Source organism: Eutrigla gurnardus (assembly GCF_963514095.1).
Source record: "Eutrigla gurnardus genome assembly, chromosome: 21".
Classification (NCBI taxonomy): Eukaryota; Metazoa; Chordata; class Actinopteri; order Perciformes; family Triglidae; genus Eutrigla; species Eutrigla gurnardus.
Window position 1 is genome coordinate 9,693,860 of NC_139932.1, and position 27,187 is coordinate 9,721,046.

General features: G+C 41.7%; 2 protein-coding genes across 9 annotated transcripts in view; one reads left to right on the top strand and one right to left on the bottom strand.

Moving 5' to 3' along the window:
• impdh1b (IMP (inosine 5'-monophosphate) dehydrogenase 1b) lies at positions 1-16,053 on the top strand. Of its 7 annotated transcripts, none has more exons than XM_084038891.1 (16): positions 1-312; positions 4,641-4,739; positions 4,907-4,987; positions 8,084-8,132; positions 9,677-9,778; positions 9,887-9,961; positions 10,744-10,950; positions 11,064-11,151; positions 11,232-11,431; positions 11,737-11,827; positions 11,944-12,039; positions 12,603-12,746; positions 12,934-13,078; positions 13,162-13,305; positions 13,390-13,473; positions 14,002-16,053. In XM_084038891.1, the coding sequence occupies exons 1-16, from the start codon at positions 92-94 to the stop codon at positions 14,021-14,023; spliced, it is 1,848 nt and encodes a 615-aa protein (XP_083895017.1). In that variant the 5' UTR covers positions 1-91; the 3' UTR covers positions 14,024-16,053. The 7 variants fall into 7 exon arrangements, with proteins under 7 accessions (XP_083895017.1, XP_083895018.1, XP_083895019.1 ...); XM_084038892.1 differs by having other exon boundaries at positions 4-312; positions 4,910-4,987; XM_084038895.1 differs by lacking the exon at positions 1-312 and adding an exon at positions 2,440-2,570.
• prrt4b (proline rich transmembrane protein 4b) overlaps positions 14,419-27,187 on the bottom strand; it is a 22,068-nt gene continuing 9,299 nt past the window's right edge. For both annotated transcript variants that reach the window (XM_084038888.1, XM_084038889.1), the window contains exons 3-4: positions 25,008-25,142; positions 14,419-18,910 (exon numbers count right to left, since the gene is read on the bottom strand). In XM_084038888.1, the coding sequence (XP_083895014.1) occupies positions 16,827-18,910; positions 25,008-25,142 (2,219 nt within the window). In that variant the 3' untranslated portion in view covers positions 14,419-16,826. The remainder of the gene's footprint in view (positions 18,911-25,007; positions 25,143-27,187) is intronic.

Sequence of the window (27,187 nt, forward strand, 5' to 3'; positions counted from 1 at the left end):
TTCACTGACTGGTCTGTTTTAAAAGCAAAGCAAACTGCACGGCCAGGCCAAAAGGGGTGCACTGGATTCAGAGACTGACCTTGGACGGACCATGGAGGGGTATGGTTATGAGCACTTTTGTGCAGATGGAGCGAGGGAGAGCCAGCAGGTGGATTATCGGAGGATCGTTGGAGACACTCAGCTGCCACGGACAGACGATTCATCCCGGGAAGGGGAACATTATGTCAGGCAAACTTCACACGGTCACGGACATGAAACTGCAGCCCAGCGATACAACGCCACACGCATCCTGGCCGGTCTAGGCCCAGAGAGGTGAGTTGCTGGGAACTTTTTACTCAAACAGTAATTTGGTTAGATACTTCACTTTTGATTTTATTATTTTCATAGAATGTGTCAGAAAATGTTTCAGCTATATTGTAAAACAATTGTGCAAAAGGTGCAAAAGCAAGACTAATTATAATATCCAATTTTAAATAAAATGGCAATGTGTGCTTTACTCTTACCAACTGTGCTTTCATAAGGCTGCACATGTAAATTAACTTCATGCCATTGGGTCAGTTTACATGTGCGCGTGCGCACACACACACACACACACATTTAGATCAGTTTGCAAATGCCAGGTTTAACCCCTTGCTTTGTTTCACACACTTAATTTCCTATGGATAATACTGTTGCCTTATGAGCAGATACTAAAGCAACAAAAAATGGCTTATGTGAATTATCAGGTGCTATTTTGAACCTCTTTCTCTGCACACGTACAATTGCATGATGCAAGGGATCAAGGAGCAGTGTGTTACGGGGAGGATGAGCAAGGCTGATTCAGCTGCTGAGAATAGCTACAGTGCATAAAGGAACCACTGACCCATATCTGCAATGACCCACATTTAATTTGACACAAACAGAGTGGATAACAGATCCCCCCTCCCTGAGTCACCTTGGCAGACTGATCCAGCAGCCCTCACCTAAGATTAACATAGATCAAGAGAAGAATGTGAGGCATATAAGGTTACAGGGAAGACCACGTGGTTCTTGGATTGAGTATCTGAAATGTAATCAGTGAAACATCTCTGCAAGAGATAATCAATATACTGGAAATGCCAGCCCCAAGAATAGTACCTATGTTAGTCGATAGCCTCCTCTACTATGATCTTCTGCCAGATGGCGCAGCAAAAGAGCTGACGGCCATATTTTTTCGTGAGAATGTAAAAGTGATTTTCTGTCAGAAACTCATGCCAACCATTTTTGCAGCTCAACGACAAGAGCAGCGTGCCGACATTCTGTTATGTGAATGTGAATGTGCGTAGCGCTGCATGCTGGAGAGAGACGTGCCTGAGCGGCTTTAAGTTACTTCTCTGTATCCTTATCTCCTGTATGGAGAGTAAAGTTATAAATATATAAAGCTTTTTCACCGTGAGTCACAAAATAAGCTTTTCAAAGTTTGAATTGTTATCATGTGAATACAACTTGACTCGAGCTGACCTTTCAGCACACCTAATCAAGTTTAGATGATTTACATGTGACCAGAATTTAGACAACGCTGCTTAAAGTCAGTGTGACGTTTCTCTAAGAAACTGGAAAATTAAGGGCTTTGAGCTTTGATTTTTGCAATCAATGCGCCCGTAAGCATTTGACAATACAGGTCTGAGAGAGTTGCTTAGTCACAGGACTTCCATCAAGTGTGGAAATGTCACGCCCTTGCATCATGCACTGTTTCCACTCGCTCTCACTGGTTTTTGCTCTGAATCTTTGTCTCTACACTAAGAAACTTGACCAACAATATAAAAATAGAACTACTGACTAAGTGGAAAAAAATCAAATAGCCAAAACACAACAGTAAACGAAGTCACAGATCCGTTACTTCTACTAGCAATACCACGATGTAGGCCTCATGACTGTGATACTCCATTACATTAAAGGACCATTCAAAAACGCTAAGTTAAAGTATGTATTGTCAACAGAAGGTACTGCAATATGAGGCTATAATACTAGCGAACAATTGCATCATTTTAATATTAATGCAAGGTCTGGACTTATTTATACACACACTGTTGGAAAGATTGTGACATTGCCTGGTAGAAAGAGTCTTATAATAATAATAATATATTATTATTTTTTAAATGATATTGGTGAGAGAAGAAGCATTAACGGAGCAAACCTGAAAACTACATCTAAGTAAATGTACACAGTAACCTATGCCAGCTTTACTAAATAATGGCCCACTAGCTGGAAAATGCTGCCAGTTTTGAATAACTGGTCTGACTGCATTTTAATAGTAAACCTCCACGTGCAGCAGCACTCCTGTTGTAAACGAATGAATCAGTTGGTTCCCCCCTTTGGTGCTGACTCCAGATCAGCAGCTGCAGCAGCAGCAGCAGCGCGCAGAGCGGGTTAAACACGCCTCTATGAGGAGGAGAGGGGATGTGACGCTGCTGCTAGCAGTATACATAACACCAACACGCTCTGACTGCAGCGACAGGCAATCATCTCTGATACACTTTGCTGCCGACTACTACTTTTACATCTTTGGACCAACCACCGACCACTTTTTTTTCGATTTTTGTTTTTTCGAGGTAGAAAATAATTATTGTGTCTATTTTGTATTTTTTTTTTTAATTTATTTAGCCTGTCTTCTGTAGCTTAACAGCTGGAAAGTTGCTTCCCTCTTGGTCAACGTGGGCATCAGCTCCAAAAAGGTTAGCAGGCGAACGCAACTGGGTCTAAGGGAGAAGGTGTCGGCGGTGTTCGCTAAGTTAAGACGCTAACTAGTCTTGACCACTCGGGTCACCTATGTGATGGTTGAAAAGCTCGCGTTAACGTCTCGCGAGCGTTTTTACCCTAGACCGAACCCAAAAGATAACCCAAGCCGCTAACGTGAATGCTAAATGCTAACGGCTGCTCCCCACATGTCTGCGAATAACGCTGTACCGTAGTCTGCGCTCAGCTCGTGTCTGGTCTGCCAAAAATAATAATAATCATAATAATAATTCAGTTGGGATAGTTTCATTGTAACGTTAGCACCAACGCGGTCGAGTTTACTTGTTTATGTATGCTAATATACAGTTTAAATGAGTAACACGTCCATGGACGCTTTGAAGAAGTGGTGACGGGTTTAAATAAGGTAACGTTGAACTGAGCAACGTTTGCGTTTGTGGAAATATATTTGTGTCAAATGTCGAAACACGGGCGTCTTATTTAACTGTCCTATTGTTCAAATCCATCACTGGGCAACTTCAACACCGGTGTCTCCAATCATCCGGCTAACAGTTTGCTAATATTACAACCCCCAGGCTAAAATTGTCAACTAGCTAGCTAGTTTGTTTGATTGTTGTAAGCAGAGCATCGTGTAGCTTTAGCGTTCAAGGTAAATAACCTCAGTGCTTATTTATGGCACTATTGCTGAATAATTAACATTACCCGAGAGTAAATCCTCTGCTTCGTATTGCTGAAAATGTTAGATACAACGCTAGGTTAGTCGTATTAAGCCCGCGAGCACATCATTCTTTTGACATGACATGACATGACACGTCTGACTGGCACTTGAATGCAACGCCAAACTCGCTTCAAAATTCTGCTAAAATAGGTTATTCTCTGTCCTTTTCAATGGCATTATATGTAGTAGGAAAATATTGTCCACCCTTTAGTATAAACACGGATCCTCTCTTTCATTCGGCATGCATTGAACTCTCAAAGCACAATTTATTGTACTGTTTCTGTATCAGTTATGCCAACATTATTCTTCTAACTTAATGAGTGTAAATGTAAACCCATTCAAAAAAACAACCGACATTTCATCGGTGCATTTGTCGGTTTACAAAACGCTGATATGGTTAAACCGGTCACGTTGAGGACTTCTGAGTGATGAGGGAGGCTAACGCAGACACTAGCGTGGATAATATCGCACGCGGACGAGTAGCAGCGATAATACTCCACTTCCGCTTCACTGTATAAACAAGTAACACCATTTTTGTTTACTACGGATGTGCGGTGCTAGCTACTGATAATGCAATCTATAATGGGCTACAATACGGCATTTTTGAGAATGTGGTGTTCTTCTTTGGACAACGTTTGACAATAAACTTGCTTTCATTTATTTTACCGTTACATAAAACGATCAAAAAACTACTTATGGTTTAGTTAAACGTTAGTGGGTCACCTGGTCGTATTTAGCGTCACGCGCGGTCACGTGGGGGGCCACAGCGCTGTTGTCATTTGCCTCATGCGCCCGATGTGGTTTGAAAATAGTAACGCTGTTAATAATTTAGATGTAGAGATAGACGCTCAGCACTAAATCACATAGGGATTTCTGCAGTGACGAGTATGCGTTTGTGATATTTGGTGTGGTCTGATGCACCTCCCGTGATGCATTATCAGAAACAATGCCTCTATAAAACGTTTACAATATTGTTACAAGTTTATTAATGGATATTTTGACCCCACAGTCTGGAGAAGGGGGGGTGATGATTATGTTGCTATGGTTATGTCTTGCTGAGAGAAGGTCACTCAAGCTCCGCATGCAAAGTCTGCAAAGGATGTCTAGTGTTCGTGCAGTTCATCCCTTTTCACTGTCCTCAGATGCACATCTATGTTGGAGTCATGGGCTGCACAGTTGATTGAAGTCATTTCTCTTTATCGTTGTGCAGCATGGCGGATTACTTAATCAGCGGCGGTACAGGCTACGTCCCAGAAGATGGACTCTCGGCTCAGCAGCTTTTCTCGATCGGAGACGGCCTTACATACAAGTGAGTTTCCCTCCATCGCAAACTTCGATTTGATTTTCTGAAAATCTCAGTAAAGTAATTAAATGAATTCAAACTAAGGTCTCCTGATTTCTAATCATCGCCTGCACGCAATGGTGGGTGAACTGTACGCAGCAGTGCTTTGTAATGGCCAACACATTTTGAACCAGCAGATCTGACCAACAGTGCGTTGTCTACGATGGTCATACGGCTGAAGAGCTATGCTCTAAAGGAGATGGGTTGACTTACAAGTGAGTAAAACAGTCATCTTCAAACTGTTTTGAAACTGTGCTGTTAAAAATCCGTTGTCTCTCCTAATAGAGAATTAATAAGGGGGAAGCAAATGACAGGCTCTCCAAATCAACTTTACTTTGATTAAAACAAACCAGCCCAAAATCTCAATCTGGTGCCACTTAAGTGAATGAATGCGGGACATAAATGGAGGGCTTGTTGGAATGCCCCATCTGAGCTTGGTCATGGAGGTCAAATTTGCTTCCAGTGGACATAACTGCATTATTAATTTAAGCTAACCATCAACGTGCATGATCTGGCCTATGAATGCAACTTGCATAACAGCTCATGCCCTTTCTTATAATCACTCCGCTTTGATAAAAGTACTTATGAAGCACTTATGTCTCACGTCTTACTTAACCTCACTCAGCTCTGCTCAGCATTCTGGTGATAAACGAGAATATTTATTTTATTTATTGTATTTATTCTTTTGGGGTTTTTAATCATAAATGAGAATTGGCAAAGCAGTGTGTAACGCAGTTGTTGCCATTTCTCTTCATAAGCTTTCTCCTAAATCCAACATGGTGCTTTATGCCTTGAACAGGTCCTAATGACCACTGAAATCAATACGTAAGATGCCCTCTCAGTATTCCCTGAAAGACCATTAGTTAATGTATTATTCAATGTGATACATGGTACACAATTCTGCACACTGTATTATTGTCTGCACACCCAAACTCAATTTTGATTTGACTAATTCAAGTTTAGTCGAACGTTTAATTGGCTGTAATCCCACTTGTCTTTGCTCTGATAATGCTGCTCCTGCTTTATAGACACTAACTGAATAGAAAACGTAATGGTGTTTGAGTGTATGCGCGTGTGATTTAACATCCTCTCCGCGCTGTAATGAAGTGCATCACGACCAAAGTGAGGTTTGTGCACATGATGGCCTGAATTGATATCACGTGGGTCGCAGGAGGAATTTGGGTGTATGGGCTTGGTTGACCTTGCATTGCTCAATTTCTTTGAAGCACATTTTAAAATTCCTGACAACTTTTCCTGCATATCTTTATGTATATCTTAAACAAATAATTTGGGACATTAACGCTTGCACTCCTAATCCAGGTACTGGATTTAAGAATACAATTTAGTAGGATATTGCTATTGTTTTTAGATTTGTGATTTTTAATTTAAAGAGGAAAATGAAGAGACGCCCTCAAAGAAAGTGAGACCTAGAAACAGAGACAGAAATCATGTCCTTTTAATTGTGATGTTCTTTTAAGCAAGGCAGCTTTTAAACTTTTTTTACAGTCAACAATCCTGAAATGGCCTAGAAAGTGACAGGGATAGCCAACCAAAAACGTTCTGTAAAGCCGTTAGCTTTATTTTACGAGGCAAGGGGGTGAACTGTAGTTTATACACGGAGACACTGTAAATTACATTTGGAAAAGCCCCATTTGACACCGTCTCACACAAGCCCCAGGCTGTTTGTTAAATACTAGTTCACTGCCACTGCCATTTACACAAGGCTACTTCAACTAAACCATATAATTAAAGCTACACACTATATACTACCAAACTATACACTGTGTAATTAAATCTGTGGGCCTTGTTGACTCAGTCTATCCAGATTGCTCACTGAATACAGACTGTTTTTAAAATCCATCTCATGTAAACCATATAGAAGTTATTTGGTGAGCTCAAACCAACCTAATTAAATGTTGATGTAATATGAACCATGGTTGAGTACCTCACATGCAGAGCTGGCATGTGAGCGCATCTTGTTGTTTCACTTCTGACAGAGCTTAAGCAAATAAATCTCTGCTGACAACTGTCGTATAACAATAGTCTTCTGTCAGCGTCTTTGTCACACAAACCAGTCAATGTGGTGTCAGACATGTTACTTGTTCAGATTCACTCTTACATTTACAAATTCCTGGGTGCCATGCTATCAGTTGTTTTTGGGTGGTTTTTTTATTTTTATTTTTTTTTGTGCCCAGACAAGGACGGGCATCTGTACAAGCAGGGGAATATGAGTTATGGCCTCTGGTTGTACGTTGAAACACTCTCAATCGGCATCTGCTTGTCTGTATTTAACATTCAAATATGAACAATAATAAGGCATCGCCAAGCCAGTGCCGGCTTTCCAATTCAAATCCTACACAATGAGCTCTGGTTTAGCACTGACCCTGATTCAGTGGGTGCAGCCTGTGTGCGGCAGCTGAGGTTTGTGGCTGCTACTAAATGCAAGCAGATGTCTGCTGTACTTCCTGCTTGTCCCCGTGTTGATGTGTTGTGGGTGTTTTTTGCTCTCTGAAATGAGTGGAAACAAACTTGCATCTTCTTGGACTATTTCAGGCGATTTTCCTTTTCTTCCGCCCACACTTGAAGCAGCAGAGATGTCCACCTGTACAGCTCACCATCCAACTGTTTCACACACCCGTGCTCTGTGGTTACACCTTAAGGCATACAAAGCCTCTCTTATTCCCCTGTCCTGTTTTTTTCACACCCATCTGCAAAATCCAAGAATACATACAGGCCCTGGTTTGAAAAACAAACACACCATTCCTCCATCTTTCTCTTGCCACTCATGTCATTGTGTCCATACAGTCCCAAGAGCTGAGTGAGAACAACTGTACCTTTTTACCAAGTACAGAAGGCTTCCAGCTACATCCAGTGTCTGCACTCAGCTGCTATGTCACTTGGTGATATCCTGGGATCCATGAGGAGAAATGAGTGTATCCAACAATAGGTCACAGGCTCTAAACTGTGGCATTGCCCTAGTTGAAATTGTTATACAGGAGGGAATAAGTAGAAAGAGATCAGACAATGACAAACTGAGTAAGACATATTTAATTCAAAGGTTCTTTGACAGTCTTACAGCTATTTTTAAACATAGGCTTGTTCAGTGGTACACTCATTCAACAGTTCACCCTGCAATCCACCTATAATGTGGGAGTAGGAAACATTTTTCAGTTCTGTTTTGCTTGGAGATATTTTGCAGGACACATATTGCTTATTCATGTTGGTTTAAACACGATGAACTCTTAAAGCTTCTTCATTTTAATCTTGAGTTACATCGGCCCCTAACTTTACATTTTGTTTATGTCTTTCAGTGACTTCCTGATATTGCCCGGCTTCATCGACTTTACCTCAGACGAAGTGGTGAGTACACCCATGTGTGAAGGTCATATTTGAGAATTTAAAGGGCATGTAAGGTCGCTTGTCTTTCAGAATTGTGTTGCAAGTGTATGCAACATCTGAGAAGAGACTTTTCTGGGTATTTCAGAGGAGAAGCCAGTCACTACTCCAGTTTCTTCCACAACCCTCCACGAAAAATAATGTGTCAGCAGACTGACCATTCTTGGCGGAGACAGCACTTAAACCATCAGCCCTAAAACACTGGAGTCTCTTTTTATTTATTTATTCTTTAAAACGGGCCTCTCTATTCCAGACCTCAAATCAAACGTGTTTTATAATGGCTCCTAGAAAAATAGTCTGGTTCTGCCCATCTAAAAGCGTCTGCATCATTTCTTCTCTCCCTCCTACCCTGCTATTTTTGCCCGATGTGGTCACCCACTGGCTGCTCCCTCACTCTTGTGTTTACATTTGCGTCTGGTCGGTTGCTCATCCACCTCTCAGCAGATGACGAGAGTTAATCTCTGGGCTTTAGATGAAATCCTGCTCTCCTGCCTCTTCCATCCCAGCAGATTCAAATTCAATTGATATCTTTTTTTTTTCCTTCAGACTTACAGAGAGCTGTGTGAGATGCTTGTCTGGCTCACCGTGTTGTCATGAGCCGGTTGTCTCAACAGAGTCTTTGTCTTAGCCTAGTTTTTCACTGGATAGTGAGTCTATTCAAGCTCGAATAACACAAATGCTTCCACATTTGGCCCCAGTCACAACTTTGAAAGGAGTAGTTTCTACTCACGAAGCAACTCATAAGCTGTAATTTGTGATGTACTTTCTAGCTTTGGTACACTGTGTAAGTTGTTGGAAACATGGTGAAGGGCCACAAGTGTTTGGAGCTGTTGTGGGAAATTCTTCAGGGACGTGATGTCCGTGACGTGCTTTCCTAACTCGGTTGAATTTAGCAGGTTAGTGCAGTTGTGCTCTCTAAATGGAGAGGTGGTGTTAGGTGATTTGTCCTGCCTTGGCCGTGAACCCCTGAGAAAAGCCTCCGTGGTTTATGTCTGGCACAGATAAGGAGCCAAAGCTTGGACACTACAGAACTCATTTGCTGGTTTCCCATGTGCAAGGAATGCCATTATTTTCACACAAACAGTTGAAGATAACAAAAGACGGTGATGGCTGTTGTGGGAATCGGTAAGATGTTGAACGTGGCTGTTGGAGTTACAGTGCTATGGCTCATTTTCTCACTTTTCAGTGACTGGTTCCTGCCCTCGCAAGGGAGTATTGTGTTTTAAACGGACTATGTATTTTATTATGTTGGCAGACTTCTCGTATAAACGAGATAAACACGTACTGACACACTAAAATTATATCACATTTTTTTTTAAAGGAGCACTAACTTAGACGAAATAAAAGAAACTATTCTCAACTGAGTCTGTGTCCTTTTAGTGCCACTGAAACACATTTAAATATCAAGCACTTGAGGACTCAATTGTACTGTATATTGAATCTGAAATCTAGTGTCCCCTGGTGGTCATTTCATGTGCAAAACGGCCCCCCCTTTTTTTTCTTCTTAGGACCTGACATCAGCGCTGACCAGGAAGATCACATTGAAGACCCCTCTTATCTCCTCCCCTATGGACACTGTTACAGAGTCATCTATGGCAATTGCTATGGCGGTAAGACACTGCTCTCCCAAAACTGCAGAAATATTTAGGAAGAGCACTGAATTTTATTTGTTTTCTAAATTCTGTTCTTAACTTTTTTTATTTTTTTTTATTTGGTAGCTAATGGGAGGCATTGGCATCATTCACCATAACTGCACACCAGAATTCCAAGCCAATGAGGTCCGCAAGGTTAAGGTAAATAATGATTATACTTCATATGTACAGGGAGCTATTCTCAAAATCTTTTTTTGTCTCAACGTTGTATAGTTATGTCTCTAGTCACATAATTTGGTTTTAGTAGTGGTAGCAGAATTGTTGTTGTTGTTCTCATCACCATTACACACTCACATAAGATAAAATAATCCTTTATTAGTCCCAAGGCAGGGAAATGTACAGAATATAGCAAGAAAAAGGGATACTGTAACAACCAGAGGCAAAATGGAACAAAGAAATAACGGTAAAGATGTTAAAATAATTAAACAGTAAAAAAACAAATATAAAAAATATAATTGTAGACAGTGGTGGAGTTGACATTATTGCACATATGAATGATAATGCACAGAATATTGATATATTTGTTATTGGACATGAATGAATGAGTGAATAATTGACTGTTATTGTTATGTGCAGTCTACTGGATGCAGTGTTTATTATGCACTCTTGACAGCATGCCTGTCCAAATGTGTATATAAGGATTAAACTAACATGAACCAAACCTTAACTCTCTCATGAATCAACTGTTTACCTTTTTTGTTATCTTGTACCCTCTTGTCCCTATATAGGCTGTGGTAATTGTCTTCCGTCTGTGTTCTTTGTGTGTGTGTTTTTTATTAATGTTTTCTTGTATTCGCATATTAACACGTTTGTTTCTTGCGTGTGATGTTTTGCACTGCTTCTTTTTTTTGTTCTTGCACAAATAAAAAAATAAATAAAATGTATAATGATAGCTCTAACATTTGGTTTCTCTTGTTTTCCAGAGGTTTGAGCAGGGTTTTATCACAGACCCTGTTGTGATGAGTCCACGCCACACAGTTGGGGATGTGTTTGAGGCCAAAGTAAGACACGGCTTCTCTGGTATCCCTGTGACGGAGACGGGCAAAATGGGCAGCAAACTAGTGGGCATCGTCACTTCCCGAGATATAGACTTCCTTTCTGAGAAAGACCACAGCAAACCTCTAGAGGAGGTATGTATTATTGTTTTTGTTTTTTTAAGAAACCCTATATACTTCAGTTTCCAAATGTTTGCATTGGTATCACTCATTTGCTTCTACACTTATGATGTTTTGTCATCTCCAAGGCCATGACAAAGAGGGAGGAGCTGGTCGTGGCTCCAGCCGGTGTTACACTAAAAGAAGCCAATGATATTCTGCAGCGCAGTAAAAAAGGTAAATACAAGTTCACAACAGCAGGATTTTTTTTTTAACTCACAATTTAATAACCTCACTTTCCCTTTCTCCATAACCAGGCAAGCTTCCCATTGTAAATAATAACGACGAGCTAGTGGCCATTATTGCCAGGACGGATCTGAAGAAGAACAGGGACTACCCGCTGGCCTCCAAAGACTCCCGCAAACAGCTGCTGTGTGGCGCCGCCATCGGCACCAGGGAGGACGACAAATATAGACTGGACCTGTTGGTGCAGGCTGGAGTGGACGTCGTCGTACTGGTGGGTGTTTTTGATGCTTGAACGTGTGGCTGATTGTACATCTCATCACTGGTCACATAAATGTGAGAGGAGGCTTGGACCAAAGTTAGATCATTGTTGTCTAAATTAATAAAAAAACAACACCAAATATAACTTATTTGCAATTTTAATGTATTTTTTGTATCATACGTTACAAATATATCTGGACATTGACCTTAAGCGCTAATGTTCACGTTTTGTATACAGAACAGAATATCGCCTTCGTCTACTGAATCCTTGGGTCCAATGCCAGTGTACTTAAACCGTGAATGTTTTTGCATCTCCAGGACTCTTCACAAGGCAACTCGGTGTATCAGATCAACATGATAAATTATATTAAACAAAAGTATGTTGAATTGCAAGTGGTTGGAGGAAATGGTGAGTTTGTTGACTTCTTACGTTATCTAAACAACTTTGATTTTGAACACATACACAGCCTGCTTCTTTTTATATATATATATTTATTATATACATTTTCTTTTTTTTCCCAACAGTGGTTACAGCAGCCCAGACCAAGAATCTGATCGATGCCGGTGTCGATGCTCTGAGAGTCGGCATGGGCTGCGGCTCCATCTGCATCACACAGGAAGGTACTCACCCTTTTTCTATGCCATCTCCTGAATGGTTACAACATCACTTTGTTGTCATCTGAGTACTGGAAGAGCAGAAATATAATAATAGCAGAAAGTTAATACAATATATAATGTTGTGACCACATAACTGACAGTTGAGATTTAACTATAGGGAAAATAATATGTTGGAATCATAAATCATCAGCTGCACCTGATCTTAATCTGGCTGTGAGCTACAGTGAGAAGAAAAGGCTATCGGTTGCTAACTGTAAAAAAAATACCCCGAGACCCTCCTAGTTGTCATGGTGATCTGCCAAGGTCCAATTCTGGGTTGCCATGGGGACCGGCCTCTCGTGCTCAGACTTGGTCATGTTCACCAAGAGAAGAGAAGAGGCGTGTTGCAGCAAAAGAACATGAAATTAAACTTACTGTTAGTCATCCATCAAATAGAAGCTGCTTTTTATTTTATAAGCTGATTCCTTTTCGTCCCAAGGTCTCATCTGAGTACACTGTTGTTGTTTTTTTTTTTTCCTGTTTCTGTTTCCATGGCAGTCATGTTAGATTTGTTTTCTACCTTCTAGTCATGGCATGTGGGCGGCCCCAGGGGACCTCGGTGTACAAGGTAGCGGAGTACGCAAGGCGCTTCGGTGTGCCAGTCATCGCTGATGGTGGCATTCAGACTGTGGGCCATGTGGTGAAGGCTCTGTCTCTTGGAGCATCGACTGGTGAGATTTCAATGAGAATGACATGGAGAATGTTGCAGCATTGTGAAAAAGGCCTTATCCAACAATTGCATTTCATACAGTTTGTCAATCCAGTCTTCACTGCAGTGAAGCTTTTCATCACGGCAGAGATGATGTCAGATTAGGTAATAAAAGCCTACAGATAATACTCTCCTGTCTCCCACTCCAGTTATGATGGGCTCATTGCTAGCAGCAACCACTGAGGCTCCAGGGGAATACTTCTTCTCAGATGGTGTGCGGCTGAAAAAGTACCGTGGTATGGGCTCCTTAGACGCTATGGAGAAGAGCACCAGCAGCCAGAAACGCTATTTTAGGTAGGCGAGAGGCTTAAAGCCAAACGGCTGTTATAATGTGATTCCATTGGAGGAATGTTGATTGATGTTTTTTTTTTTCACAGTGAGGGCGACAATGTGAAGGTAGCCCAGGGTGTATCGGGCTCGGTCCAGGACAAGGGCTCCATCCATAAGTTTGTACCTTACCTGATCGCTGGTATCCAGCATGGCTGCCAGGACATCGGTGCAAAGAGTCTTTCTGTGCTACGGTGAGCAACGTGTGAATCACTGGTGATGATGCACGTTATTACTTTTATGTCCATTCTATTTGACCATGTCTTTATCTCTTTCAGTTCCATGATGTACTCTGGAGAGCTGAAGTTTGAAAAGAGGACCATGTCTGCACAGGTGGAGGGAGGAGTTCATGGACTCCACTCGTAAGTACAAAAACATCTTGTCTGCTTTAAGCCACACATTTAAATACTCCACAAACACTCATTTTCTGGGACAACAATTTTTTTTCTTTGTCCACTGTAGGAATAATGTACATAAAACATTTGATCACATTTTTATCAACTGCAGTATAAATAAAAAAACAAACAAACATCCGTTTTAAAAGCTAGTTGATGGAAACAAAAACGGTGGTTTTACAAGAGCAGTTTATGCCATGTCTCCATCCCAGAAGCAATGGCAACTCGTTGTTGACTCTCATACATGATTTCATAATTACGTTGCTAAGAAACAGCTTGGCTCCAATATTTCTGTACTCCCTGTCAAAAAGGAGAAATGCTAGTTTCTCTCTGTTACGCCGTTATAGCTCTGGATCCCCAGACGTTTTACCCGGGCGTCCCATACACACCTGTGCTATTGAGAAGTTTTTAGACAAATACTTTTATTTATATTTAATTAAGATCTGATTTTCCCCCAATTTTTTTTCTTTTCTTTTTTTGTCTCTACCTCTACAGTTTCGAGAAGCGGCTTTACTGAGCGGGGGGGAATGGAGTGCAGACCATCGGTGCACATCTAACAGTGACCAAATGTTAAATCGACACTTCAGCTAAAATACCACCACCCACTACACCCGCTCCTCCGTTGCATCCACCGTTACTGTCTCTCTGATCCCAGCCAGCTGCTTTTGGGAGGAAAGAGGCATGGGCGTGTCGTGAGAATCTTCAAACCGACATCCGTCTCTCTTTTGAACACCTGGAATTTTGCACTCGAAGTGGCGCATCAGGGTTTTTCGGAATGACATACACGCCCCGGCAGGGCGGGGTGGGGAAGAAAGTGAAGGTGCACTGTGTTTATTTGTCCTGTTAATATTAGAGAGTCTAAAATGGCAAAGGTGCAGATCAGCATCCTATCTTTTTTTTTGGGGGGGGGGGGGGGGGGGGCGGGAACCACGTTTACCAGCACGCTCCCCATCTGAAGCTTCCCACATCCCAGCTCTTAAACACACTAGTATGGGCAGAAAACCAGTCTCTTTGTGCAGTGTGTATGTGTATCATGGCAATCTTACTTTTTGTTACATTTTTATCACAGGTATAAGCTACTTGAACTGTAGCTTCTCATATTTCAGCGCATATTGTTTACTTCCTGTATTTTGGATCCCGAGGTACGAGATATTGTCGACTCTCCTCCCGCGTCTCCTCCAACCAATCAGGCCCAACTCAGATCCACATTCTTAACCACTGTGGATGTTCATTTTCCCTTCAGCGGCATGACAAACAATCAGTGTCCCATCTCAGTACATAGTGTTCATATGTTGAGCATGGAAGGGACCAAAAACTGAAGATCAGGTATGTTTGAAAGACAAGAAAAAAATCCCTAAAATGTATCGCATCAATAAAAAACAGTAGTTCGTAATGAGGTCCATTTCTCTGCCCGTAATTTGAATACTTTTAGATAAAGCAAACTTTATATTAAACCTGTATGGTCTCGGGGAGACTTTGAATTGAGCATGAAGCGTTTTGATATGCATGTTTGTTTTTTCACGAAGCCAAACGCGGCTGTATTTATATTCTGCGTTATTGTAATTGCATACATACTGCCAAGTGTCGTTACACTTCCTCTGACACTTTTCTTTTGTAATTTCAAAACCAAAATTAGCAAGAAAAGGCTTGCGCAAGAAGTCGCTTCTTACCTTGTCACTTCATTCCTGCATTCTCTACAGTTAATAGCGTAGGTTCTCTTTGATAGGTTTATGTTTTTGTAATTGTTTCTTTTTACCAGAGATATGCCTTGAAACGGAGATGGATAAAAGGCTGCACGTCAGCTCAGTGAAAAAGCATAATGTTACACACCTTCTCGCCTCCTTTTTCTTACTTTGAAACGGCATCAATTAGCTTATATAGGGGTAGGCTTTTCTAACATTTCCATACTGGATGTCCTCACGGCCAGATGTGATTTTTTTTTTTTTTTTTTTTTTTTTTTTTTTTGGCTAGTACAATGTCCCAGATTGTAAGAGTTGAGTTGCGTTCTCTAACGTGCTAATGTATTTACCCTGCACAGGGTTCACTTGACTAACAAAAGCCTTGCAATTGGACTAAATTGCAATATAAATGTACATGAAAATATATGGCGTAATGTATACCTATATCCAGTTGGAAATGAATGCTGCTCATTTTCAGTTTCCCATCTAAAGAGATAATTCAGGTTTTTATTTTTTTAATGTCTTATTTGTAAAGTACAGAGTTTTTTTTAGTCCATCTAAAAAGCACAAATATATTGATAAGTGAAGTATTAGTTTGTTTACATTTGTCAAATTTCTTTTTGTGGCACTTTTGTTGTATGATTTCAGCTTCAGGATATTGTAACGCAGCTACAGTTGCCAGAACATAGTGGTAGCTTCTGCAACACAACCAAAACAAGGAGCAACAGCTTTTTGGATGGACTGAAATGACTCTGTATTAAATACATGCATTAAGGATTTTTGAGGAATATCACTTTAGCCCATGTTTACAGTGAAACAGAGGTTTGTCGCTTTTGCTTTCAATATGGTAAAAGGTAAATAAATAAAACTATGGACTTATGTCTTATTGAACTTGAGCTTCAAAGTCACATTTCACAAGTAAAAGAAGTCCAATTTTATAAAACAAACTTTATTAAACAATGTGTTTAGCAAGGCTATGATTGAACATAAATAAATTAGAAAGCCGGTCACAGAAGATGCTGACAGTTTATGTAGAAGCACAGTCCATTAGTGATTAATGCAGAAGGATAAGGTAACATGTTTTACCAGTAGAGGGCACTGCTGCACCAGAACTCCAAGTAAGATGTGCATGTCTATATGGAGAGTTTATAGTTAAACACTCAAATATGAATCTCATTTATTCACAATGAGATTTAATGACAATGTTATTCTGCTGAATTTGAAAGCATAAGACTTGAGTAGTATTTAATAAGTGCTTAAGTTTAGTCACAGTTCTAGCTATTGGAATGTTGGAATGAAATAAAAACATTTGTACAAATACATTTCTATATCCACACAGTAAACTCACCATTCTTTTGACTGTATCAAACTTCACCAGCCTTTTTATCAAACATGTAAAAGTTACAAATTACCTTTTGGCTTTTGACATTCTTGGCACTTAGACCCTGGTAGACATTCACTAATGACCACATTAGAAGCCTCAAACCTCCAAACACTTTATTTTGACAGCTTATGTCTTTTATGTGGTACGCAAAAGCTACCATGCACCACCAACTAGGCTGTAAAAACCATCGACAGTCACCCTTCTGGCATCCTTAATAAATCCTCTGTGAAACCCTTGTTTGACCAGACTGTCCTTTTTTATAAATCAATAGTCTCGCTGCAGATGCTCGAAGCATCGATTTGTCTGCAAACACTGATGAACTCCTCCTGCACTGATCGGTCTGCCTCAGACGACATGTCCAGGTCCAGGCTCTCTTGCGAAGGTGCACCAAGTGTGTGATAGTGCCTCTGTGGGTCCCCATGGCCTTGGTGGCCCATACCCTCTTGTTGGAGGAGCTGCTGAACATTTCTGTCCGGGCTCGGGCAGAGAACCAGTGAGGAGCCTCGTAAAGAGCCTCGGTAGAAGGAACAGGAGGATGAGCTGCCCCTCCAACGTTCAGGAGATGAACTGCTGGAGGATGTGGACAGGGAGGGAGATGGTGGAGCACCTACGATAGTGTCTCCTTGAGGTTGGGTGCTAGAGGGCTTGGGTTGAGAGGCCATCTCCACGCAGGAAGAAGTCCGATAAAGGCCAGGGTCAGCTGCGATGGGATCACAGATGCCGTTGCATGGTAGTGCACAGTGGTTGTTGATGGATAGGTCACTGCAGCGAAGGGGCCTAGCAGGGCTGAAGAGGCTAATGGGAAAGAGGGCCTCACTGAAAAGTGCCTCGTCTATGCTGCGACGTAGGTTGATTGGCGACGGTGGCCGCAGATCTGTGGTTGAGTCACTGGCAAACGAGGAGCCACCTGAGGGCTCTCCGCCTCCACCATCCTCAGGTTTTCCTGAACCCTGTATGCCCAAATCCAGATCCAGGTCTCGATATGCCAAGGCGCGATTGCTGTGGTAGAGGAGGTCCAGGCCGTTCAGACTGCTACCAAGCCTCTCATCCATCAGAGTGTAAAGAGGAAGGCTTTCCGTCTCTCCAAGCCCGATGGTATCAACGATTGCAAGCTTCTCTTGCTGACTCAGGGTCCACTGGTAGCTCCCAGGCAGGATTGGCGATTTGGTCGCCAACAGTTCTGTCCAGCAGTTCCCTGCAGCTGGGAGGTGGTCGGAACAGTAGACCGGTTGTGCTACCACCAAGGCTAAAGTGAGACAAACCCCGAGTTCACACAGTCTGCAGCTAAACTGGAAAGCCCACCACGGCCACGGGTGGAAGACCTCCTCTCCACCTATGACACCCATAGCATTGAGCATGGCATATAACTGCAGTCCTGCACATGCTAAACAAAACAATGCTGAAACACAAACGGTTACAGCTGCGCGGTCCCAGTCCCGGCTCTCGGCGAAGGGGCAGCGGTTGTAGCGTTCAGCAGGTGTCGGAGACGTGTTGTTCAGGTGGTAGATGTGCTTGGAATCGGCTCGCACGTAGATGTAGAACACAAAATAGGCAGCAGACAGAAACGTGGCCAGTGCTACAAACGCTCCACGGGAGATGAGTGAAAGAAAGAGGCAAAGGGGAGGCTTTTGCTGGTAGAGCTTTAGTAATGTCACCGGTCCGAATGCAGCACCGAAGTGCACGATGACCAGGCAGGCCAGGAAACAGGGTCTCTGGAAAGCCGAGTAGGATAACTGCATTCTCGAGCGCATGGAGAGTAGAAGGAAAACCAGACCGAAAGCTGCGGTCAAGCAGGGAAACGGCGCCTCGTAGAGGATCAGTGAGGCCTCTGGAGATGTTAAGCGGTCCTGGTGGCCGTAGGCATCGTACAGGAGGGAGAAAGATCTGGTGCAACCGGCGGCTAGTAGAAACAAACTGACTAGGGCAAAGTAGCCACAGCCGGATGGGCATCGTAGGGGCAAGCAGAGCAGATTAAGAGCCGAGGCTAGGGTTACTATGGCGAAGATGCAACCGGCGCCGTAAACATGTGCCTCCCAGGCCAGGCCCCAAGCTGCCATGGCACTGTTCCAGTCGGTGTACAGTGGCACCAACATGGGCGAAGCTGGGATCAGGAAGGGGTGCACTGATTGATTGGTGCTAGTGGTGTTTTGCGTGGGCTTGACGTCAAACGAGGTCGCAGAGTCCAAGGAGGTTGCAGAGTCCAAGGAGGTTGTAGAGTCCCAGGCTTCGGAGAGATTGCAGATCCCGGAGCGCTCTTTGTTGCAGTCTGGAAGCAAGGTAACGTCGCTGTCCACCTGGTTGAACATCCAGTCTTCAGTGTGCAGAGGAAAATGGGGAGTTTCTGGGGGGGGAGAAATAAGAAATCAGTTGATCAAATTGCATTAAATAACCAGTAGGTTGCAAAATCAATATTTGAATTAATATTTCAAGAGAGAACAAGAAAATCCCCAAACTTGATTAGCGGTGGAAATGGAAAATGGCAACCACTGTAATGATCTTATTTTAATTCACTAAAAGCATACTAATCGTCCACTCATGACAATACACAGACGCATTTAAAACTGTCTGAGCCAGGGAAGAAATTGGCTCAGGTCCAGGATGGCAAAAGCGTGCTCTCCGCCTAATGTGCTAATCCTGTTTAGAAGCTTGTAGGAACTTCAAACTGAACTGTGTGTGTGTGTGTGTGTGTGTGTGTGTGTGTGTGTGTGTGTGTGTGTGTGTGTGTGTGTGTGTGTGTGTGTGTGTGTGTGTGTGTGTGTGTGTGTGTGTGTGTGTGTGTGTGTGTCGGAGTCACAGTTTTTCTTGCGTTACGTAAGCCATCTGGCGTTTCCATGCGAGTACAGTTGATTGTGATTGTGTTAGACATGTTTTAGCACTGCAAAGGAAATGCTTTTAGCTTTAGAAATTAAGGGAAAACCATATGTGTCTGTGTGAACAACAGAGACGCCATACACGTTTGTGTACTGTAGTTCAGTTAGTGGAGGCTGACTTGAATGGGACGTAGCACAAGTCACTTCACACAGCCTAACGCCTCACAGATGGGCAGCCCCCCAGTCTACATTACTGAGCTTCACATCATAGTCCTTATTCTTTTCCATTGAACATAACCATCATGCACACACTCTCTTTCCACCACAGAAAAGGACATATTGACACCTTACGTCTAATAATGGCACCTTGCCCTATTAACAAAAACAGAAGAAAATGATGCAGCTTCTATCTGTCCGTGACTTGCAGATAGAATCTGCATCTTATTGGTCATTTTGGTGCAGATCAGAGGCAATCAATCCTCCAGAAAGAGCCAGGTGCTATAATGGGCCACCGAGACAGCTCAATAAATCACACAGCATGCAGGTTTAATGAAGTGTACACTCATAAATATATTTTGCTATAAAGTGCTATATATATTTTTGTAAAAATGTCAGTAATACAGCCAGAAAGCAGTGTGGCAGCCCTTGTCTTTAAATAAAATGGGGTTTAAATATGTTGGGCAAAGCCTGGGGAATAGATTATATCGGGCGGTAATGTTATGTGCCAGTTTAAGAACTTACATGTGCAGACATCAGCACCGCAAAACCCCTAAATCTTTGCCTATAGATTGATCATGTCTAATTTGTTTCCTACATAAAAACTAAACGTGGGATTTTTTTGTTTTAAGTTTTTCTCATCTGTCTTTTAACGTACTTTTAATGGGCTGAATTCTTGTATTTCCCATCCCACCCAGTCCTAGTCCCATAATTCTCTCTTTTGTTTATGATTTCCCTTCATCACCCGCCCTCCGAAAAGGGAAACTCCCATAGGTGGGTTTGTTATTTTTAAACTGGGACAGTTTTCTGTTCCCCTAGACTGCCCTGATTTTTACAACTCTCTTTCCATGTTTTTATGTTTTCTCCCCCCTCTCCCAAATTGTATAGATCCTATGCATGCAGCTGCTGCTTCCATTATGTTTAACATGTGTAAGTCTGCAGCTCTATGCAGGCAAGTGCAACGGTTGAGTGTGTTCCTTTTACTACTACTGTGATGAAGCCCTTTCACTTGGATTCATGTTAATGAACGTTTCTTGTACAATGTGAGCTCACATCGGAGCATCTACCGGTGCATTTGCATGTTTGTGCTGTTGACACTTGCTGTGATCAAGTACCGCTGATGGACAAAGTCTTGTCCTCTTCCTGCCTCAGATCCTCAAGAGGACTATTTTTTTTTTTTTACAAGTGCTTAAACGCTGCCCTTCAGTCTGCCTCCTCTCTATAAAGTCTCTATCATTTTCCCTAATTTGCCTCCCGACCCCAGAGCTGAATCACCGTCCCAGGTTGTGATGAAAACGTCAAGGTTGAGGAAATATGGCCGCTCTGCCAGATGCCACTGCGTCTCTTACTGTAGCACGACGCAGCAGATTTATTTCCGACATCCTAAACTGTCTTCTGAAGCTTAATCACGTACTCAACAGGAGGGAGAACATAGATGGATGTGCTTTTTTTGAGAGGCTTTGTTTTTGCCTTGATGGACTGTAGCATAAACTGAAATGCTATTCATACAGCTCCCCAATGCATCATTTTCATAATGCGCCTTCAGCGTCACACTGGACTATGTTGTTAAAAGCAAATTAAGCAGGGAAGAGAATTAGCTAGGTGTGGGAGCATCAATCAGTACATCAAGATGTGCCACACATTCACACACCTCTGCTGTTCTGCCAGGAAAGTACCACTGGACTAAACACACTGTTCCATACTGATGTTTAATATGCGGAGAGGGAATGATTTGATTATAAACCGGGTGATTGATTAGAAACAGTGTCTGGAACATTTTGAAATAATCCTTTATCTTGTATCTTATTTTGATCAATTAGACCGTATTCCTTGAATAATTTATGAAGTTGGTTTCAGATTATAAATGAACACTTTATAAATTTCATATCACTGAAAATAGCAAGCAAATTAAGGACAACACCACACATTATTTCACTTTTGTTGTTGTTGTTTATGGAAAAATAATCATAATAATAATAATTTGTGTTGAAAACAAGAGTGTGAAGCTATGCTAACGGGTCTGTAAGGCTGTACTTTGAGCTAAAGGCTGACAATGCTAACATCCTGATGTTTATAGTTAGTATTATTAGATATATGTGTTAATACATAATTGTCTCCATCTTAGTTAAGCTTTTAGCATATGTATTGCTCATTAGCATAAATACAAAGTACAGCTGTGGCTTATGGGACCAAAGCGTTGGACAAATAATAAAAGATAATGAATATATCTACAAAATTTAATAACCAATCATCAAATATTTAAGTCGTTTCACTCGAAACCCTCATGTTGGTATTAGAGGAAAATCACTAAAGTGATAAGAATTCATCCTCTGGGAACTATGAATGTCTGTAATACATGTCAAAGTAATCCATCCACTACTTGAGATATTTCAGTCTGGATCGAATTGCTATCCCTGGTGCCGTGCAACTAGCATGAGCTTTTAATGAGGGCATTTAATACGTAAACCAGCACTCTATGCCTGAACGGACAATGTCATCCTATTAAGACAGGCGGTAGCAGTGTGGGAAATGAGGCTGGAGTGTAAAACAAAACACATAGCTGCAAGACTGTTGAGTGTGAGGGCCACTGATAAAGTAGGTGGTGTACACTGTGATGCCAGGTGGGGTTCTGCCCATTTGTTTACTTTCCAGGGCGATGGTGGTGATTTGGATGGCCATCGGGCAGTGTGGAAAACGTGACGGGTATTGTATTATGCCATGTCTCCTTTCCTCACTCATGTAAATGTCACATCTGAGGTGACAACTTCAACTTCAACTTCAACAACTTTATTGTCATTTCCACATATGTCCACATACAGGAAAACGAGATACCGTTTTTCAAGGTCCACAGTGTCGCTGACACACAGACATTCAACAACAAATAATAAACAAATAACAGATAACAGATAACATGTAACAACACAACAATCTAACTATAAGTATAAAAACAGTATAAATATGTAAAGTGTATGAAATGTAAAGTAAAGTAAACAGTGTTGGTACATTAGTGCAAAAAGTGCAGAATAAATAGAATTTATTTATTCTATTTATTAATCCTGAGCAGCCCGGATCAGGATTTGGTATGCGGTGGCTACAGTACAAGGATGGATCAGAGTGTTACGTTCCACTGCACGCTGCCAGGTCATCTGACACATTCCTGTGGGAACAAGTCTCCAGTATTCTCTCTAGAATGTTGGGCAGTACTTAGGCCTTTGAGCTAAATGCTAATTCTAGCATGGCAACATATGACAATGCTAACAAGCTAGTGTTTTGCAGGTATTTTGTTTACCATAGCCAACCATTGTCAATCCAAAGCAATTGTATATTGCCATCCCTAGTACGCAAAATGGCAATATTGTATAGTATTGCCCTGCTTTCAGAATGCCTGCAGCTAACGGCTATGGTTACTGTGAATATATGATTCAGTATAAATCAAAATAATTTAAGATCCTAGAGCTGTCTTAAGACGATCCACGAAATTATTAATATGGACCGATAGCACACATTCTGAAAGATAAATGAAGACTAATTTGGTGAAAATCAGAAAACCCCCATTACACGACTTGCTTCGGAGACCATTTCTCGTGAGGAGTGGTTTCATTTAGCTCTCAGTGGAAACACTATTGGGGCTTTACCTTTCAAATTCCATTAAATCCTTTGGGTTTTGCTAGTACATCTTGAAATGTCTCACAGAGTCCTTAATACCAGCCAAGGTAATAAAGGTTGATGATTCTTCTGATGTTAAAAGGGCAACAACCCCACCAGACTAATTTTTAATTGGCTGCGTGTTGATTCTGCATCTTGAAACCGAGTGCTTTGTATAGTTTTCATCTGATTGCCTTCTTTTCAATTTGTCTCAGAAAAAGCAATTGAACCAGGGCTCATGAAGAAGTTACATCATGCATACTGAGGAGGAGCCAGTTTTGTGTGTTGGGAAATGTGAGGCTGAGGGTTTGTTTCCTCAACTCTTGCTGTGGGTCCATTATAGCAAATGGTATGACGGCTGTAAATGTGTTTATGTGCGACCGAGACAACAGATTTTTTGCTTTAGGCAGCGAATGGCAGACGGACAGACTCGGAGAGAGACCCATAGCGCCCCCCATCATCAGCAAGTGGGACATTTGACGGATCTATTTTTGAAAATCACTTGACATCATCTGCTATTCTGGGCGAGGTAATGTGGGTTACAGCTGCTCCTGTGAACTGGACTGAAGGTGGAGTGTTTAATACAAATATTTGACCAGAAGTCAAGTTCATGACAATATATAATATGATAGATTAATATATCATGTTTGTGCATTCATATTGCATGAGATTTTAGAATAACCTATATTAGTTTTTGCTTAAGGGTGCTCAACACAAATTCTGCTAGCAGCTAACAGTGCAAACAATAGTAGCAGTGCTGACAGAGCTAACAGTGGGTGGGCATTACGCTTCAGCATCGAAGCTGTTGGTTGGATGACGCAGCGGTAACCATGAGCGCAGTGCAAAGCAGCCACAACACACACAGAGGGAAAGCTACTTAATTCTCTGAGAAAGACCAAAAACAAACAATACATTGATCATTCTATTGTCTCTGTAGCCATAAACCGCCATTTTTGTCCAAAAGCACCACACAATTGGTTCAATGAGGAACAATTCCCTTCGATGGACATTGGCACAGGAGTTCACTTTGAATCAATATAACGCTCTGTTGTTGTCAACACTCACAAGAGCACCAACCGTGTGTGAATCCATCGCTGGAAATAGTGCCCACGCTTGACTTTTGCTAAAAACAGCTGAAATTGCATTTGTAAAAATGCAACTACATTTGTGAGCAGTTTTTAAAGGTTTACATCATCGTTCGTAGGTTTGTTGAGTGGAAGTATTGAAGCATGGTACAATTCTTGGTTGAAGTATTTTGGTGGGATTTGTTGCACAGAACCAGATTGATAGAAACTGCACTTAATAACAGACATATAGGATATGGTCAGCCTTGATTTTGTCTTTTATTATAGTATCTAAATTTCTGCTTTAATAGATTCCCAAAGCAGAATTAAGAGTAATACACATTTTTAGTACTCTGCTGTCTTTGGGTAGCACTTAATCAATAGTTGCCTTCAGTTTTTTTAACGGCAGCTTTTGTCACTGGATCACTCGAATGATTGTGTCTGTGAGACGGTTTTTCGGGTGCCATTGTTCCCTCCTCTTTTCTCAAAAGTTCTCCAAAATCCCATGTGCAGTTTTTCCTCCTCCTGTTGGAAGCAATTAGCAACTTCAGGGAAAGAATGCCGGGTAATTGATTGATCTCTGACAAATTGATACTGAAACAGCCTGCACTCCTTTTAGTGGTTTCTCCTGACAGTGTGGTAGATTGGAATTGATGCAATTTGCAAATAAGTGTTTGCCAGCTCAAGGGGTTTGTTGGCTCACCTGTGCTCTGTGGCGGGGACGTCGGCGGCGGCTCAGTAGATGCCGTGGAAATGTCTTCCAACCTGGTGTCACCGTCCCCGTCGGCTGAAGGAGCCACACCTTCCTCGACCTCCTTATCCTCTTTGCTCAGCGGCTCTGGGAAGACACATGCAAGTTAACCTCTGCGTGATCTCAAAGTAATCAGCAGGTGCAATTTAAAGAACACGACGTCGTCGCACCCAAGTAGCCTGGGAAAAACAGATTAGCAAATCTTGAGCCTGCCAAAAAAGAGAGTTTAACCCTCCGTGTTCTCTGCTCACATGGACGTCTGAGGCTCCACACTGCGGAACATGGAGGGACTATATTTCTTAACCCAGTTCTGTCAAATGGATTGGCCTATTGCCCACTTAGTTGTAGCCAGTCATCCATAGCACAGTAGTCTGGCCCTCTGTGATCTAATGACGTTGACATCCTGATGTGTGTGTGTGCATGTTTGTGTGTGTGTGTGTACGTCCTGGTCCATCACTAGCTCAGAGCCCAGACCTGTTTCAGGGCACATCACTCTCTCTCCTCCCGTTGGTTCACTCGCAAAAGTACGTGTTCACAGTCGGCCCCCTACAACGCGGCGCAGTGGTTATAAATGATAGATTTGGGACAATATTCAGCAAGTGAGTCTGTTGGGGAAAACTGATGAGTTGGGTGAAAGCCAAAGATAGCAGGTACAGCGCTGGTTTCTAACTTCAGAATTAATATTAATAAAAGACGCCGAGGCATAAGACTAGTGGGAGAAATAATGAGTGAGTAAAAAAAACGATGAGGAAATGCAAGCTATTATCAGGCGGCGTAATCTAGGTCACGCTCATGCACAGCAGCAGAGTTAATTTTAAGTTTTAAAAGTCTAAAGCAAAGTCTGCTTTATTGCACTGTCGACCCCCAAACAGCTGGAGACACGTCTCACCCAGAGAGGAGGAACACTGACACCTGCACGCACGACGCACAACAGATGTTTATTTCACGATTTAATCAGCGTCGCGATTAATGAGCTCGCTATTTAAAACTATAACAGTTGTGAGTTAGATATCTTGGTTTGTGCTTCATTTGTTTTTGCAGAACTTTTTGTTTGTGACTAGTAGGAGCAACTGTTTTTACAGGAACATGAACTTACTTACATTATTCTCAGAATAATTTAGTTGAATTTAACTTGACTGAATGCAACTATTTGGTCTATTTCAACACATGCATAAAGCAAAGTTGTGATTTATCAAACATCTTCTGTCCAAGATAATATAACGGCATGTGGAACTGGCGGTGAAAATGGTCAGGCACAAATTCTCTCTTCTCATGATTTATAGACAAGGTCTGGTGTGAATTGGGTCGTGATGGTTTGTCTTTTTTTCAAGAAGCGTGTCCCAGAAAAAAAAAAAAAAGTTAGGAAAAAATCTGCAGACAAAGCGAGTCCTTCTCAACTCATGAGCTCTTGAAATGTTATCAATACAAACTAATAAATGATTTATACGCAGACTCACGATGAGGTATGAGGTTATCTGAAAAAAAGGTTTTTGTTTTTACAGTGTAGCTGATTATTTGTGTGGAGGGTGTCAAATGCATGGAAAGGAGACATCACTGCAGCATCTCAGATACTCTGATGTGATTCAATTACAACATCTAACAGCTGACATCTGCTATGAATCAAATGTAAGGACAGAAAACATCTGCGCTCACTCACTATGACCGGCTCTTTACAAAGAGCACAGGAAAATACAAAAAACAGAAGAGAGATTTGACTTGTTGTTGCACAGCTCAACGCTAAACGTGCTGAATTTGCCATTTTACTCTTTAAATTGAACTCATTAGCACACGCATCATTTCTTTCAGCCTTTATGACCTTGAAGAATTACATTCGATCCATAGTTTCTCAGTAGAAGAAGAATCCTTCCTTCCTCACCTCAGGCTGTAAATATATATATATATATATATATATATATATATATATATATATATATATATATATATAGAGAGAGAGAGAGAGAGAGATTTCTTATCCAGAGATACAGAATCTGAATTTAAAGCAGCACCAACAGTAGGCCACAGTGATTCACAGCATACATTTCAGAGGCTTCTCATTATCTTCCGCTCCCAGAAATAATAAACAAAAGATGATGTTGCACTCCATTACACTCTGCGTTATCTACACAAGCCCC

Coding starts and splice junctions, on each gene's coding strand:
- impdh1b (XM_084038891.1), top strand. CDS start 92: ATGGAGGGGTATGGTTATGAGCACTTTTGTGCAGATGGAGCGAGGGAG. Junction 313..4,640: donor GCCGGTCTAGGCCCAGAGAG/GTGAGTTGCTGG, acceptor ATCGTTGTGCAG/CATGGCGGATTACTTAATCA. Junction 11,152..11,231: donor TCTGCAGCGCAGTAAAAAAG/GTAAATACAAGT, acceptor CTCCATAACCAG/GCAAGCTTCCCATTGTAAAT.